The following is a 13,667-nucleotide window of genomic DNA, read 5'->3' as shown; positions in this document are numbered from 1 at the left end:
TGAAGGGGCTGCATGGGTAGCGATGGCCGGACCTGTGCGCCTACACACACAAACCCGCGTGCACCTATTTCAGGAGAAATCAAGCCACAAACAACCCGAATGTTTCATTTCTAGAAAGACCAATTCATTTCCTTATTTTCAGCCACTACCAAAACGAAACTGAACCTGAACCGTTCAGCTCCTCTGTGCACTTTGCCCAACTCAACTGCTAAGGACTCACAAGTTAATTAAGCATGTGCCTGCTTCTTTCAAACATTTATTTATTTATTTATTTTCAGTGTTTTGGCCCATGACACAGTTTCCTGAGGTTTTAAAGTGAGGGAGAGCGTGGGATGAGGGAAATACAACTGAAAGGGTCCAGCCCCTCCGCCACTGGGTTTGATGATACCGCAGGGGAAGTGGCCACACCTAAAAAGAGCCAGATCGGGTTTTGCTTTTCCTTTGTAAACACACGGCTAAACAATTAACACATGACTTCATTCCTGCAAGCTTCCCTTAAATTTCAGCACTGATAAACAGTACGGGCTGCACTGCAGGGTCTTTAAGGAGCTACATCTATGTGCAAACCCTTTTGGTTTTCCATGTTGAGCTGGTGCCTACAGTGGCGCTTCTTGGCTATACACGGCACTTCTTGGCCATGCACAACTAAGTAAGGATCCTTCGCCTTCCTACTGTACAACTGGCTTCTGCACTAGTAACAAGTGGCATTTCTTTCCCTGGCTTTGCATGGAACAGAATTAACTCTCCAAAATCGCTACGCAACATCGCCCACTTCTTGCTTGCCGGCACGTGAGCCAGAAGGTGGAGGGGGAGCAGCTCAGGAGGCCAGGAGGCTCTGATGGAAGTGATGCAGCTGAAGTATCCCGGTGCTGGGTGTCAAGCACCTCTGAATGTCAATGAGAAGGGAGGACTGGCAAGCCTCAGAGGCAAGCTGCTCAGTAATTCTAAAACTCAGCTTTTTAGTGCTGGTTTTGTTCCACTATGAGATTTTAGCCTATGATCTACAACAGGCTCTGCTCACAGAAAGCACCACCGGTCCTGCTCAGATGGGGGAAATGCAAATGGAACAGCCTGGGCTCCTTCCTCACCTCCTGGTCCTGATCTGCCCAGGCAAATGGACACCTAATTGGGAGTTTTAACTCACATCAGATGGCTGCAGGCACCCCACGTAGGAAAAACTAGATGGAAGCAAGTGACACCAGTATGTCCGGGAGATCTGGATACAGCAAAGATCCACCGTGCTCTCCTCAGCCTCAGCACAGGACTTCAGGAATAAGGCGCCCTGCCTTGTCGCATCTCCTATTTCTCCTTTCCAAAGCTCCACGTCCAGCTAACTCCCTTCTGCACTGCGGGCTGTGCCTGCTCCCTGCCAGGCTCGGTACATGCATGTCCACAGACTGGCAAGGTGCAGCAAGGTAAGCACAGCCAGCGCTCACAGAGGTGGCCCCACCGTGCAGAAGCCGACTTCTCCAGGCAGCTGCGTCGTCCCGCTGGGCAGCTGACACAGGGACACAGCTAACGCGAGCCGCCTGCACAGCACTCTGAAGTCAGCCCGTCCAGAACAGCTTTAACTCCAGAAATAAACGGGCAAAAGTAGGCTACAGTTACATCTGCAGGTGAACCCAGAGAAAAACTCTTTCCAGTCATTTAGCGTGGAGCATTTGTCTCTTCTTAATACCCCCCCACACAAACCATTAGGCTGACTTAGCACTGGTTTACAGGAAATTAAGTTGACAATGATGAGACATCCTCATCTTCTGCTTTGTGTATGTCATTACACAACACAAGGGGAGGAAATGCAACGCAACTTTAAAGATCCTAGAGAACAGGAATAAAAGTTTCAAACTGCACCAGTCTTTATGTCTGTTATCTGGTGACATTTCTGTATGTCCCCAAAATGTTACCATACTTAGTAAAAGGAACCGCATAAATCTCTGTTATCACAGAAAGAGGAACAAACTCTTGACATTGCTTGGTTTCTTTTGGTTTTTATGTGTTGATCAAGATGCATTTTATGGTTTTATTTTAAATTAAAGCTACTGCTTTTTAAGTTAGTTTTTTTTGTTGTTGTTGTTGTTGTTTTTTTTTTTAATCAGAGACTAACAAAGTAAAATTACCACAAAGCAATAAAACCCACCGGATACTTAAAGGACTTAAGTTGAATTAGTTATTCTGCAGAATAAGAGCTTGATTTACAAAGAAATTAATGAGAAACTGTTCTAAGCAGCAAGAAGGAAAACTCCATGTATATGCTGAGCAGTCTGCTCAGGTTCCTAGGAAAACAGAGAACACAGAACAGGAACACCACCACAGATTACTGCATACAACCACTTAAACATTATAATGTAAACATAATTTAAAATCATCGAATGCATTTTATCAACGTTGTATTTAAAATATTAAATTTCCAGTTTCTTCCAGGTAACTTCTCTTGAATGTAAATTCAAAACCTCCTAAAATAACAGAATGCGAGTTTTATGAGGCTATTAAACATCTGTATATTTTTTCTCCAACGAAGAGTGCAGAAAGATTCATTTCAATGCGGAATTCTTGTTAGCAGGTGTATTTTTTTTGCCAGTGGTCTATCTCAAGAAAAATATCACAAGCCTTTAGAAATATTATGAAGTATCTCTTACGGTAATTTCATTTTTGTATTTGAATAGAGCATACATCATAAAGTTGTAGAAATTGGATTTGGAAGGAAAAATAAAGCTAAGACTAAATAGATCTGTTGTGCATTAGTTTTGAATGAACTAGGCTCTGTCAGCTGACAGAGCATTTTACACATCAAAGAAATTATTACGATCAAAGACATTTAACTCTAAACATTGCACCCCAACTGTTTCAAATCTGAGCTTCAGAGAACTTGACAGACACAGATCTGAATGCCATAAAGTATAGAGCAGAAGAGAAGCCAAGCCAAACTAAACAAACATTTTCTTCCAAAGAGTTCACTGTTGGCATTTTTTAGGCTGGCAATTGTTATGTTCAAATTTGTAACTGTGCATCAACGTCTTAAACAATTCACGTGTTACCATGACTAACTAGATGGAGACTGCAACTCGCAGGATGCACAAAAGGAAAGTGATTTTTTCAAATACAAATGCTGCTGCATAGTTAGCTTTGACTAAAAGCAGTAATGTAACACCTTCAGCTTCTTGTTGTCGATATTTGCCAGTTGTCTTTCCATTCCTTTCAAGAAATACTGAATATTTTAATACTGCTCTTAAGAGGCAGTAACATTATCCACTGCTTCTGTCACAGTCAAAACTACTCAGCAGGCTTCGCCAATGGGCTCACAGACTGGGATAATAGAAACCTCTGACATATGTAACAAGACCACCGTTAAACCATCCAAATATTCTGCAGCCTACGCTTCAAAATTCATGTTTTGTTAGGGATATTCTTCAAACACATCAATCAAAATAGTTAATACATGGCAGCTTTGGATTTAGTAACCTTCACCTCCAGGGCAGCATTGATCTTAACAGCAATGTACAGAATTTAGTTTTAGCCAGAATCCCTCTTCTTCCTCTTCTTAAAGTGCACTTCTGTAAAAACTGAAAGTCTTTAGCAGACTCTGATAATGTTTCCAATGACAGCTTCATAACAGCACAGCACAAAACTTACACTTCCAATACTTATTGGAGAATGCATCTGAAGATGTGGTGTTTTTCTTGGAAAAAAATACAAAACAAAACAAAATAAGCCCAGTTTCCTGTTCAAAATACATGAAAAAGAAAGCGGAGTGTGCTATAAGAAAGTTGCCTACACACTGGGAACACAAAGAAATTTATACAGATCTATATGCTGTGCTCTAGTTAGAAATTCATCCTTGCTCAGATACCTAAAGGATAAATGTTATCCTCAGATTTCTGTGTAAACCCACATAATCATTTAAGGCTTTGCCTCCTTCCTGGATTAACTATTGTACAGTTAAGAGAAAGAGTTTCACCTCCTGTCTTTTACCCAGGGGGGATGTCAACTCTTCTGTCTTTATCTCCAGTGTATATTAAGAAGTCACGGAACAGTTGTGTATCCAGAGCAGTGTCGCTTCAAGGTACTGATGCAAGACGAAACTTACTCCAGTAGACGGAACTGAGTATCAAAACCCGGCAGAGAAGCTGAAGTTCCAGTTAGAAAGTTAGGTCAGCTCCTATCAGGCAGAGAACGACTCCTTTTACCCAGCTGAATAAGCGTTCACTGATTGCTTTGACTGGCCATCGTGTTCAGAAGAGGGGAAGCAGTGGACCATGCTCCTCAGCATCATGCTGGTTATTGAAGTGACCAAACACACAGAGCTCAATAGAAAAGAGTAGTTTGGAAGGAAACACCGCCACACAAATATGAAATCTGTTAGTTGTCAACAGCAACAAAACGAACCGAGGGGCTGGGACTGTTTAACATGGCAACAGCAACGAGCGTGAACTGGATATGCGGGAAAATAAAACTACACAATATAAAGTTCCCTAGTTGTTCTATTTATAGCCCCATTTCTCTGTACACACTCGTGTAATGAATGCAAGAAAGCTGAAGGGGCAACAGAGTGGATATGAGTTTCTCTTCCCCCGAAGTGCCTCCACATCACTAACTCAGCAGCACTTCTGCTCATCACTGCTCATTAGTGCCCTCTGTTGCATCTGATGAACACTTGTCTGTTTTCTTCGATTTCCTCTGCAGTTGCTCTTGCTCCTTCTTCCGAAGCTTTTCCCTTTGCTTTTCCATTTTCTCTTGAGCTTTGCGAGCCTTCTCCAGGGATGCTTTCATTTCCTTTAGCTTTTTTTTAATGATTGCTCTGTCCTGGGAAGATGTCATACCAAGAGCCTGAGATGGGGAAAACAAAATTAAAAAAGAAAGAGATTTTCATATTGTTTAATCTCTCATCAAATTTATCATATTCTAATGATAACAACTCTTCTCAGGTAGAAGAATATCACAATTAAGCAAATTTGAGATATAGTCAGATACATTACTAAAGTTAAAGTAATAACATTTTACACCTGTACTACTTTCCATGCTTTCCACTTCTACAATATTAAAGAATTAGATCTCATTGTAGCCAAAATTCTGTTATATTCATTTCTTTGATCAAACGAGACAAAGAAATATTAAAGCATTTGCCTGAAGTCATCGAAGTCTACACAGAACAAGACTTCCCAATTCCCACGGCTGTGTCTTAGTGAGAAGCTCACTTGCTGTCTTCTAAAAACCCTAGTTAGTGAAATTTCAGAAACACCAACCTTTGACTTTCAGATATGCTGAACCTCCCACAACTCCTTCCTGTAGTCATTTTTGACAACACCAAGCTCATATTTTCACTACAAGAACCAATGCATACTTTATACATCAAAACTGTATTTAGTTCTAAGACAGTACAATTGGTACCCAGCCTCCAGTATCACAGTAATCCATTTTACAGTTGCTACTGCTGATGCATTTCTATTCACAATCTTCTCTGAACCACCTTTTTGTAGAAGAGAGCTGGATAAGAAATAAATGCATGCAAAAACTTACGCATGCTAATATATGAGTTGTGCATGCAAATATGGGTACACTGCATGCACCCAGAGTTTTCACACAGCAAATGCCCCCTCTTTCTGGAGCTTCTGAACCTACGTGCACATGAGAATTTCTCCAAGTGCTGCTGCGGCTTTCTACTCCCTGTTTATTATTCTAGTCTATCACCACCCCACAGACAGGGGTCCTCTGCTTTCTGGATTCTTCATTTTCTCTGAATTCTTGCTTCCTTTAAGATTATCTCCAGTGACAATAAATAATACAGTTACTCCTTAAGTCCAGTCAGGCAGTTACCTTGAGCTTACTCCCATCCAGCTGAAGAAGATGCTCCCCGTTAATGTTTTGGGCACTGAATTCAGACACATACTGTTCAAGGTTGAGGCTCATTAACCAGTGGGAAACCTGCTGCACGCTCCACTCCTGAACAGCCCGGTTCTGGCACTGACTGTGTTTTGGAGACTGTCCGTCATCCAGGATCTGTGACAAAAACATGCTGCGTTATTATTAAGAGGGAAACGCCGACTAGAGACAGCATTCTTCTGTACAAACCGCCAGCATCAGAGCAGAGGTGCCTGTGCTATCTTTGTACTGCTATAATAACAATTTCACGCCACTGTGTTACATCTGTATCTAGCCAGACACCAGAATTGATGCATGGTACCTAAAAAGTTTTTTACTTATAAATAGAACAAGAAAAAGGAACTGGCATTCCCTTTAACACAAGCAGGGACTGAAATGGCCAGGTGGCACAATTTAAAACAGGTACGCTGCTATGCCATCTCAAGACTTTTATTCCCCAAATTACGAGGTTTCTACCAGATGCAGTGAATTCTGCATTCCACTTCCTAGGCACATTCACCGATCTTTATGTTGTGTTTAAGCTATGAAACAGGAAATTCAGGGAAGAAAAAAAAAAAAACAACAACAACTCAGAAAACCATTCTAAAGTTCAAAGCGGTGACACCGAACAGCCAGCGAGACCGATGCTACCCGTGGAGGACTATGGGATGACACAGAGGAGCGGTAAGGAACACACAGCAATCCCACAGCCCTGTCTGTGCTGCAGAGGAGAGCACAGACGCGGCACCAGGAGGGGCAGGTGGGGCTTCAGCTGCTTTAGCCCCGCCATGTCCCCCCTCCGCCACTTTCTTCCACCCAGGGTATGACGGTGGGGCCTGAGACAAAAGCTGCTCTGTTCAAGCTCCGGTCAGCAAAGCAGCTGCTCCGGGCTGCAGCAGCTGCCTCCTGTTCCTACAGCTTTTCCACTGGGTTAGAAGATGCTGGAGCTCTTTCAGCTTCTGGCCACTCATTTCACAGGGACAGGAAAACGAGGGTTTAAGCTCTATCTTTTTCTTCTCGTGTAGCCAGCAGAAGCTCGGTGCTGCTGATGCTTGGCCTGGTGGATGTGCTCTGACACAGACCCTCCTCCCCCTTCCAACACACACAAAAACTGCACTTTGCCATGGCCTTGAGAGGAGAGAGGAACTGAAGACGACGCGAGAAGAGGCAGTGACAACTGCGTGTTGTGCTCAAACGAGGGGCTTTGCCACACGACACGGTAAAACAAGAAATGCAAATCTGCAAATGGGACGACACATTGCCACGCGATGGTCACACAATTCACCACAACAGCACACTGGTATCTCACCTCATCATCAATCATATCCAGGCTCTGAGTGAGGGAGCAACAAAGAAATGGGAAAGAAAAGCATTATAGAAACAAAATACAGAACATGTAACAGCATGTAAAAGTTTGGGCAAGGGCAGCACCAAGATTTGCAAACAGATATGGCTAGTCAAAAAAACAAAGAGATTTCTTTAAAACAAAATTATTTCCAGAAGCAGAGAGATTATGTTGAAAGCTCAGCACACACATGGTTTGGCAGCTAAGCCTGAGATTGTGCCCGTGAAACCCCTTGAGCTCCTGGTCTTGACACACTGGAATCAATGGGACCTTGCCTGATGGCTCCGATTGCAAGAGCAAAAACTCCTTAGTGAGAGGACAACAAACCACAGGCCCAGGGTTCCCTCCCTACCCTCTCCTTTAGCTGTTTTGTCTCCTTCAAATAATTATGTCAGATCTGCCCCAGAAGCCTGAGCGAAGGAGTGCTCTCAGCAATGCCCTACAGCGGGTTCAAGAGCAACGGCAGCCTAATCCCTGCCAGGGTGACTAGCACCGGTTTCCCCTGCAGCTCTCACTGACCTTGCTGCCTTACTCACAGGCTGCAGCTTGGGACGCTGCAGAGGATGGAGAAAACACATTTGTTTTTATAGACCTGTTCGGACTTGGAATTTTAGAAGTGTCCAAGTAGAAAATCGAACAAGCCAAATGAAAGCATTCTCCAATTTTTAATTCAGCGCTACTGGGAACAGGGCATTATCACTATCAAATACATAATATAACTCGAAGGAAAAATGATAAAAGAATGAATTGTATTATCAAGATAGTATCAATACTAAACAAAGCATTAATGATCTTTTTGCTGTCTTCAGTAATTCAAAGAATATACAGATTCCTGTCTACCACTCTCCTATGATTCTTAAAAATTGTTGCCCTTTATTATCTGCAGTAAGTAACCTCTAAACAATGGTTGGTCTTGCAGACTTCCATTTTGGCAAATGATGTTGGCATGGAATGGCTTTCATTCTTTAAACCTATGCAAAGCATGCCAGCAGTAATAGCACAAACTTAACTACTGTCATTAAGGAAAAAAAAAAGCCACAGATGCTTAAAGTTCCTCCTCTCTAGAAAAATCCCTGGTTTAAATCTCAAGTGAGAAATATTAAGTTTGTAATGAGTGTTTATAAGAGAACAAAAGCACAGGTTTCTTGAGTCCACAGGACACATTGTCAGCTACTGTCAAATTGCACAGCTTCACTGACAATTGAGATAAAAAATAGAATCACAGAAACGTGTTTTCAATATATTATATTCCATTCAATTCTGTTACCAATTTATGGAGTTAGGAATGCTTTTTCACCTTATCACTGTTCAAACATCTAGTTTGATGAACTGAGCTCAAATCCACTGTGTATGTGCAGAGCAAGCACAAAGAGAAGGCAAACTGGATTAACACATACACATTCTAATCACTGTATACACGATCAGGTACAGGAATACACAATAGCTGCATGTACAGGTCATCATTATTTTAATGTATTAGGGTAAAAAATAGTCTAGGTGAAGGTACCATATACTTCAACCACATTTATCCAGTTATACTGTATCTTTACTATCTCAAAACTGCCTCAATTACATCTTTTTTAGTGCATGTACATATAGGTCCACATATACATATTCAGAATGTAGGAAAAGTGTATTGAAATATGTGAGGATAGAACATCTCTTAGGAAACCAACTGCATTTTACAATACTGCATAACAATCCTATGATAATACCATAGGACCTTCATTTAAAATAATCATTATATGAACAACAACAACAAAATATATAATCTAGAAACCAAGATTCATTTCCTTCTCTTCCCTTCTACTGCCTCAAAACATCCCTTCATTATTTGAGTAATTATTAAGAAAAATGCCACAGGAGAAAGAAAATGACTATTTCCCATCTTAAACAATTTCGTCAACATACCTCATCCGATGACAGTGCTAAGGAGTGTGAGAAACCCGGGGTTTTAGGCTCTGCTCCTAAACCACTCAGATCAGCTGAACTTGTGCTGCTGGGGCTGAAATCATCGTTGAACGTGAAATTCTGTAGAGAAAAAAGATGAGTTAGAATGACCAAACAATCTCAAATGTGTAGCTAAAAGGGAAATTTGCTTTCTGTCTTCCAGGTTGGCATAGGTCAGGAGTGATATCAATTATTTACCAAAATAGTAACAATACACATGAGGAAGCCTAATCTTTTGTATTGTTACTGACTTATAGAATACACTATATTTTTGCCACTGTGTATTTCAAGAGACATCTTTGCCAGCTTAATGTCTCAGTGAGCAGCAAAGTGGCCTGAAAGCAATTTATAGACTTCCTCTTAAGATACTGTCTATCATCATGGAGCTGTATTATTGCTTCTGCCGGTTAATCGATAGCATTTTGCTGTCCTCCAAATATTTAGGACAAGCATAGCGCACGCAGTAGTACAAAGAATAGGACAGAGGATTAATTAGCAGAGAGAAGTGAAAACTGCTATTGAAAGAGCAATGAGAATATCCTGTGAACCCATTTCTGATTCTTCCCTCTTTGCCTATACCTTTAGAAAAAAAATAAATAAATTGAAAATAAAAGAGATCTTCAGATATTGTATTGAATGTTATTGACTGAAATAATAACCATAAAACATTTTTTTCTTAAGAATAACAAACACCAAAGAATATCAGAAGTGTGCACATTTTTTCAGGAATGCAGCAAAATTACCATCAGAAGAATACAAAAGTTAACATGTTAGACTGGGAAAGCTTGATTTGGGAACCATAAAAAAAAACACACCAAAATCTAAAAAAAAGACAACATAATATTCCATTTACATCAAATATACGGTTGATGATACAGACCTCTATTCTCTTTTGAGACCTCTAATTTCTACCCTATCACCTAAATGAGTATCAAACTTGATTTATCTTTGACATTCAGTTATAAAAAATTGATCCAGATGTCAGAACTAAAAAGAACAACTAAAAATGTATTCTTTTATCCCCCCAAAAGACATTTGACCTATTTTATCTGAAAAAACAAGCCTTCCAAAACACCAAGTGTTGATCCTCTTCAGTTTTGCTGGAAATCCATCTAAATTAGTGGTATCATGCTGTGCTTTAAATCCTAAATAACAGCATAGATACTGTTAATTTAAGAACTTGTAACCTTAACACAGAACACCAAGAAGCTTTCCTGTTCAGTTTTCTCACACTTACTTTTAGAATTAATGTCCTGCTTTTCCTATTTCTTTGCAGTAGACAAGAAAATCTGAGCAGCTTTCTCAATATGGAAACTTTTAGCCCCCACAGCACTCTTAGGCCAGGAGTTCAACAACTCTAACTCCTGTTGTGTGAAGAACATTTTTTTTTCCCTTTTAAGTACTCTGATTTTTCTTTTAACTCTATTTTGTGTTTCACTTCTACGATGAGTTTTAGTCTTTTTAATTGTCTGTGGGAAAAACACAAGATAGCCAAGGCCTGCTAGTAATAATAATGAGAGAGCAGGAAGAAGAAAAACTGAACACAACAACCTTCACAGCCTCACAGTAACTGTAAAAGGTTACTTTTTTCCCAAATTGAAAATTATTTTTACGTGTTTGTTTAACAGCACAAACAGGATTTACACGTCTAATCCTCATCTTTCTTTTAAAAAGAAACCAGGTAGCCGATTATTATTATTATTATTTTTTTATCTTGAGACTTCATCTGTGGTCTTCTCTGTCAATCTGACTTGCATGGGCCAACCTTGTGCTGCTCTCCCTTCCACATGGCACAACCACAACTGTGACCTCGCATGGCTTTGTGCACAGCAGAAGTAAGGTATCACAAGCTTATGGCACCAAAAGAAAAAGAAATACCCGTGGAAACAGCTATTAGGTATGTGCATATGCATGCCTCTGCAGCAGTCAGAGAAATTAGATTTCTGATTCAAATTCCTGTATATACAGTTGAGAACCACATCTGTTTCTTCCTACCAGATCAATATAAAAAGTAAATTGCTACAAGTTAAGAGAATACAGGCAGAGAAATATTTTCCAGAAGTGAAAATAAACATGAAAAAGCTAAGTATAGTACTAGAACTAAGGGTTATTTAATGAGTTATCATGCTGAAATATTCATGCACATAGAAGGGAATCACACAGATGTATTAAATCGCAATAGTTCGTATTTGTAGTTCAAGCAACTTCATATATAGAATTAAATCCAACATCCAGCATGCATGACAAGCAGATTTCATTATTGGGGGAGAAAAAGGCAAATGACTGACAGCATACAACATTTCTTCACTTGCAAACACCTCATTTGAATACATTAAAAATGGGTAGGTATTCCCACAGTCAGTCCTGAAGAATGCAGAAAATATCTACGATTGAATACACAAATCTAGCATTTGTTCAGTGGATCCAAATGCTAATTTCCACTGGCACCACTTGTTTTTGTTACAGTACAGCACACCACAGTTAGTTTACTGAATTAATGTACATTAAGAGAAAGACAGAGTAAAAAGGCAGAATGTGGAATGGTACAATGATGGAGATGCTCTGCTCAGATGAACTTTTACCGTACAATGAACACCATGCACTGTTTATTGTAGTACTAACATATTGGCCTGTTCTTTTTCCAGAAACATGAAGCCAATTATGCCACTCGACACAGTGGGAATAAGGTAGTTTTTATTTTCTACCTTTGACCCTTTTTTAGCTGGACTTATATTTTCAGAGGAAGGTTCGGTTGAGCTGGTAGGTGATGGCAGGCTGCTGGAAGAATTGGATCCCTTGCCACTCTCTCCATACCATGTGAATGGTACGCAGTGTGGGAGAGAGGAGGATCGCTCTGATAAAGATTTAGTGTTTGCTGATTTCTGCAGCATCTCTCTGGTGTTCCTGTTCAAGAGAAAGGAGCAGGAATTTGTGTTAGAGTAGCAAATACAAAAAAATGCTACAGAGGTAGTTAATTGTAAAAAGAGTGACTTTCCATGTAACTGTGACTAATCACCAGAGGGGCATGCAGCTGGTAATGGCATTCTTGAAACCTCTCTTTTAAGAAAAGAAGAAAAAAGTGTGTTCTGATTTTTTTCTAACTCAAGCTCTCTCAGATAACATGTATCCAGCAAATGGGACAGATTCCAACCCAAAAGACCTGTGTTTTGTTGTGAACCACCTCTAGTCAAGAAGCCACACGTTGTGCTGGTGCCTTTCCAAGCCCTGGTGGTATCTCAGCACGATTAAATAGATCAGAGAGCACTGTCCCAAGCAGACTCTGGTTCCCAGACAGGTCTGGCTTAGATTTGGACAACAGGCAGAACGAACCAGGTGTGCCTGTATCCACTACATAGATGTACCTTGGTTACAACACCTAAATACTGATAGAGATCTTGATTTCAAAATTATTACATATTAAAAATACTAATAGAAAAACCTACGTAATATTAGTAGCTTGTCTCTTTGTACTAACAAATATTACAATGGATAATGTGATCAAAGCAAAGGTATCAGTTATGAAATAAAATGCCTGAATTATTGGCATTTTATAAATATTTATATCATGTCAACAACATAGTATGCAAATTAAAGATATCTATTCAAAGTGCCTACATCAAAGAACTTATGCATATGTCATGTTCTCATATTAACTATATCAAGTTATATATTAATGTTAACTAAGCCTGCTTCAGAGCTTGAAATTTGCACTGCCCTTAGCAGCCACCAGCAAACTGCGATCATATAAATCTCCCCTCAGCTTCTACCTTCTGGACAGCTTCTAAATCATGATGAACGTAATCCCTAGCTCTGTGTATTGTGAAACCTCTTCTCTGTATGGATGAAATGGAGGTTGTCAGAAGGCCCCCAGGCAGCGAAGCAGAACAAGAATCCTCTCTCCCTTTTGCTTTATAACGGTAGATATGTCTGACACAGTCCCGTGCTCCCTCCTCATGCTCAGATATTGCTCGAAAAAGGAAAGGGAAAACAAGTGATGTTGCCTGAATCACCTAGCGCCAGAATGGGGATTATATACTTTCTGCTTAAATGGGAGATTTTTTTATATATTTAATATTAGCGGTAGTCTTAGGAAATCATTCAGGATTTTCTTCTACACATTTTGAGTGCTATTTTTTGGCAATGGCAAAATAATGCTTGCAACATACATCTGACAGCACGATTAACCCTATGTCAGTCAGTTGCTCTAATGGACATAAATAATTGTAACAGGATGCTGTCTTTTGATCATTTTCCTTCTTTCAAAGATCTTATGCAGCTTTGGAATGTAAAGACAACATCCTCACATTTTTCTCAGGCAAATTCTGTGGAGTTACTAACAAAGCAAGTGACAACTGGTGTTTAAAAAGTTATACTGAAATAATAACATTTCAGCTTACAGAGGCACAGTGAGGATTATAAATGCTTACGAATTTTGAGTTTGAAAGCAGTATTAAACTTTGTTTTTGGTAACTGTATCCAAACTCAGAAATATTCAGTAACAAACAATACAAATAAC

At 40.0% G+C, this 13,667-nt stretch overlaps 1 protein-coding gene across 8 annotated transcripts in view; it reads right to left on the bottom strand.

Annotated features, from left to right (window-relative positions):
- Nucleotides 1-2,023: 2,023 nt before the first annotated feature.
- The window catches only part of PPP1R9A (protein phosphatase 1 regulatory subunit 9A), a 147,246-nt gene continuing 135,602 nt past the window's right edge, over nucleotides 2,024-13,667 (bottom strand). For 2 of the 8 annotated variants that reach the window (XM_040549615.1, XM_040549614.1), the window contains exons 16-20: nucleotides 11,857-12,055; nucleotides 9,113-9,232; nucleotides 7,166-7,189; nucleotides 5,812-5,994; nucleotides 2,024-4,824 (exon numbers count right to left, since the gene is read on the bottom strand). In XM_040549615.1, the coding sequence (XP_040405549.1) occupies nucleotides 4,612-4,824; nucleotides 5,812-5,994; nucleotides 7,166-7,189; nucleotides 9,113-9,232; nucleotides 11,857-12,055 (739 nt within the window). In that variant the 3' untranslated portion in view covers nucleotides 2,024-4,611. Of the gene's footprint in view, nucleotides 4,825-5,811; nucleotides 5,995-7,165; nucleotides 7,190-9,112; nucleotides 9,233-11,856; nucleotides 12,056-13,667 lie in introns of those variants that run through there. The other 6 variants (XM_040549618.1, XM_040549619.1, XM_040549616.1 and 3 more) reach the window with 5 other exon arrangements.

The sequence above is a fragment of the Cygnus olor genome, chromosome 2 (genome assembly GCF_009769625.2).
Source record: "Cygnus olor isolate bCygOlo1 chromosome 2, bCygOlo1.pri.v2, whole genome shotgun sequence".
NCBI lineage: Eukaryota > Metazoa > Chordata > Aves > Anseriformes > Anatidae > Cygnus > Cygnus olor.
The sequence above is the reverse complement of the archived record's forward strand: the minus strand, read 5'-3'. Positions and strand labels throughout refer to the sequence as shown.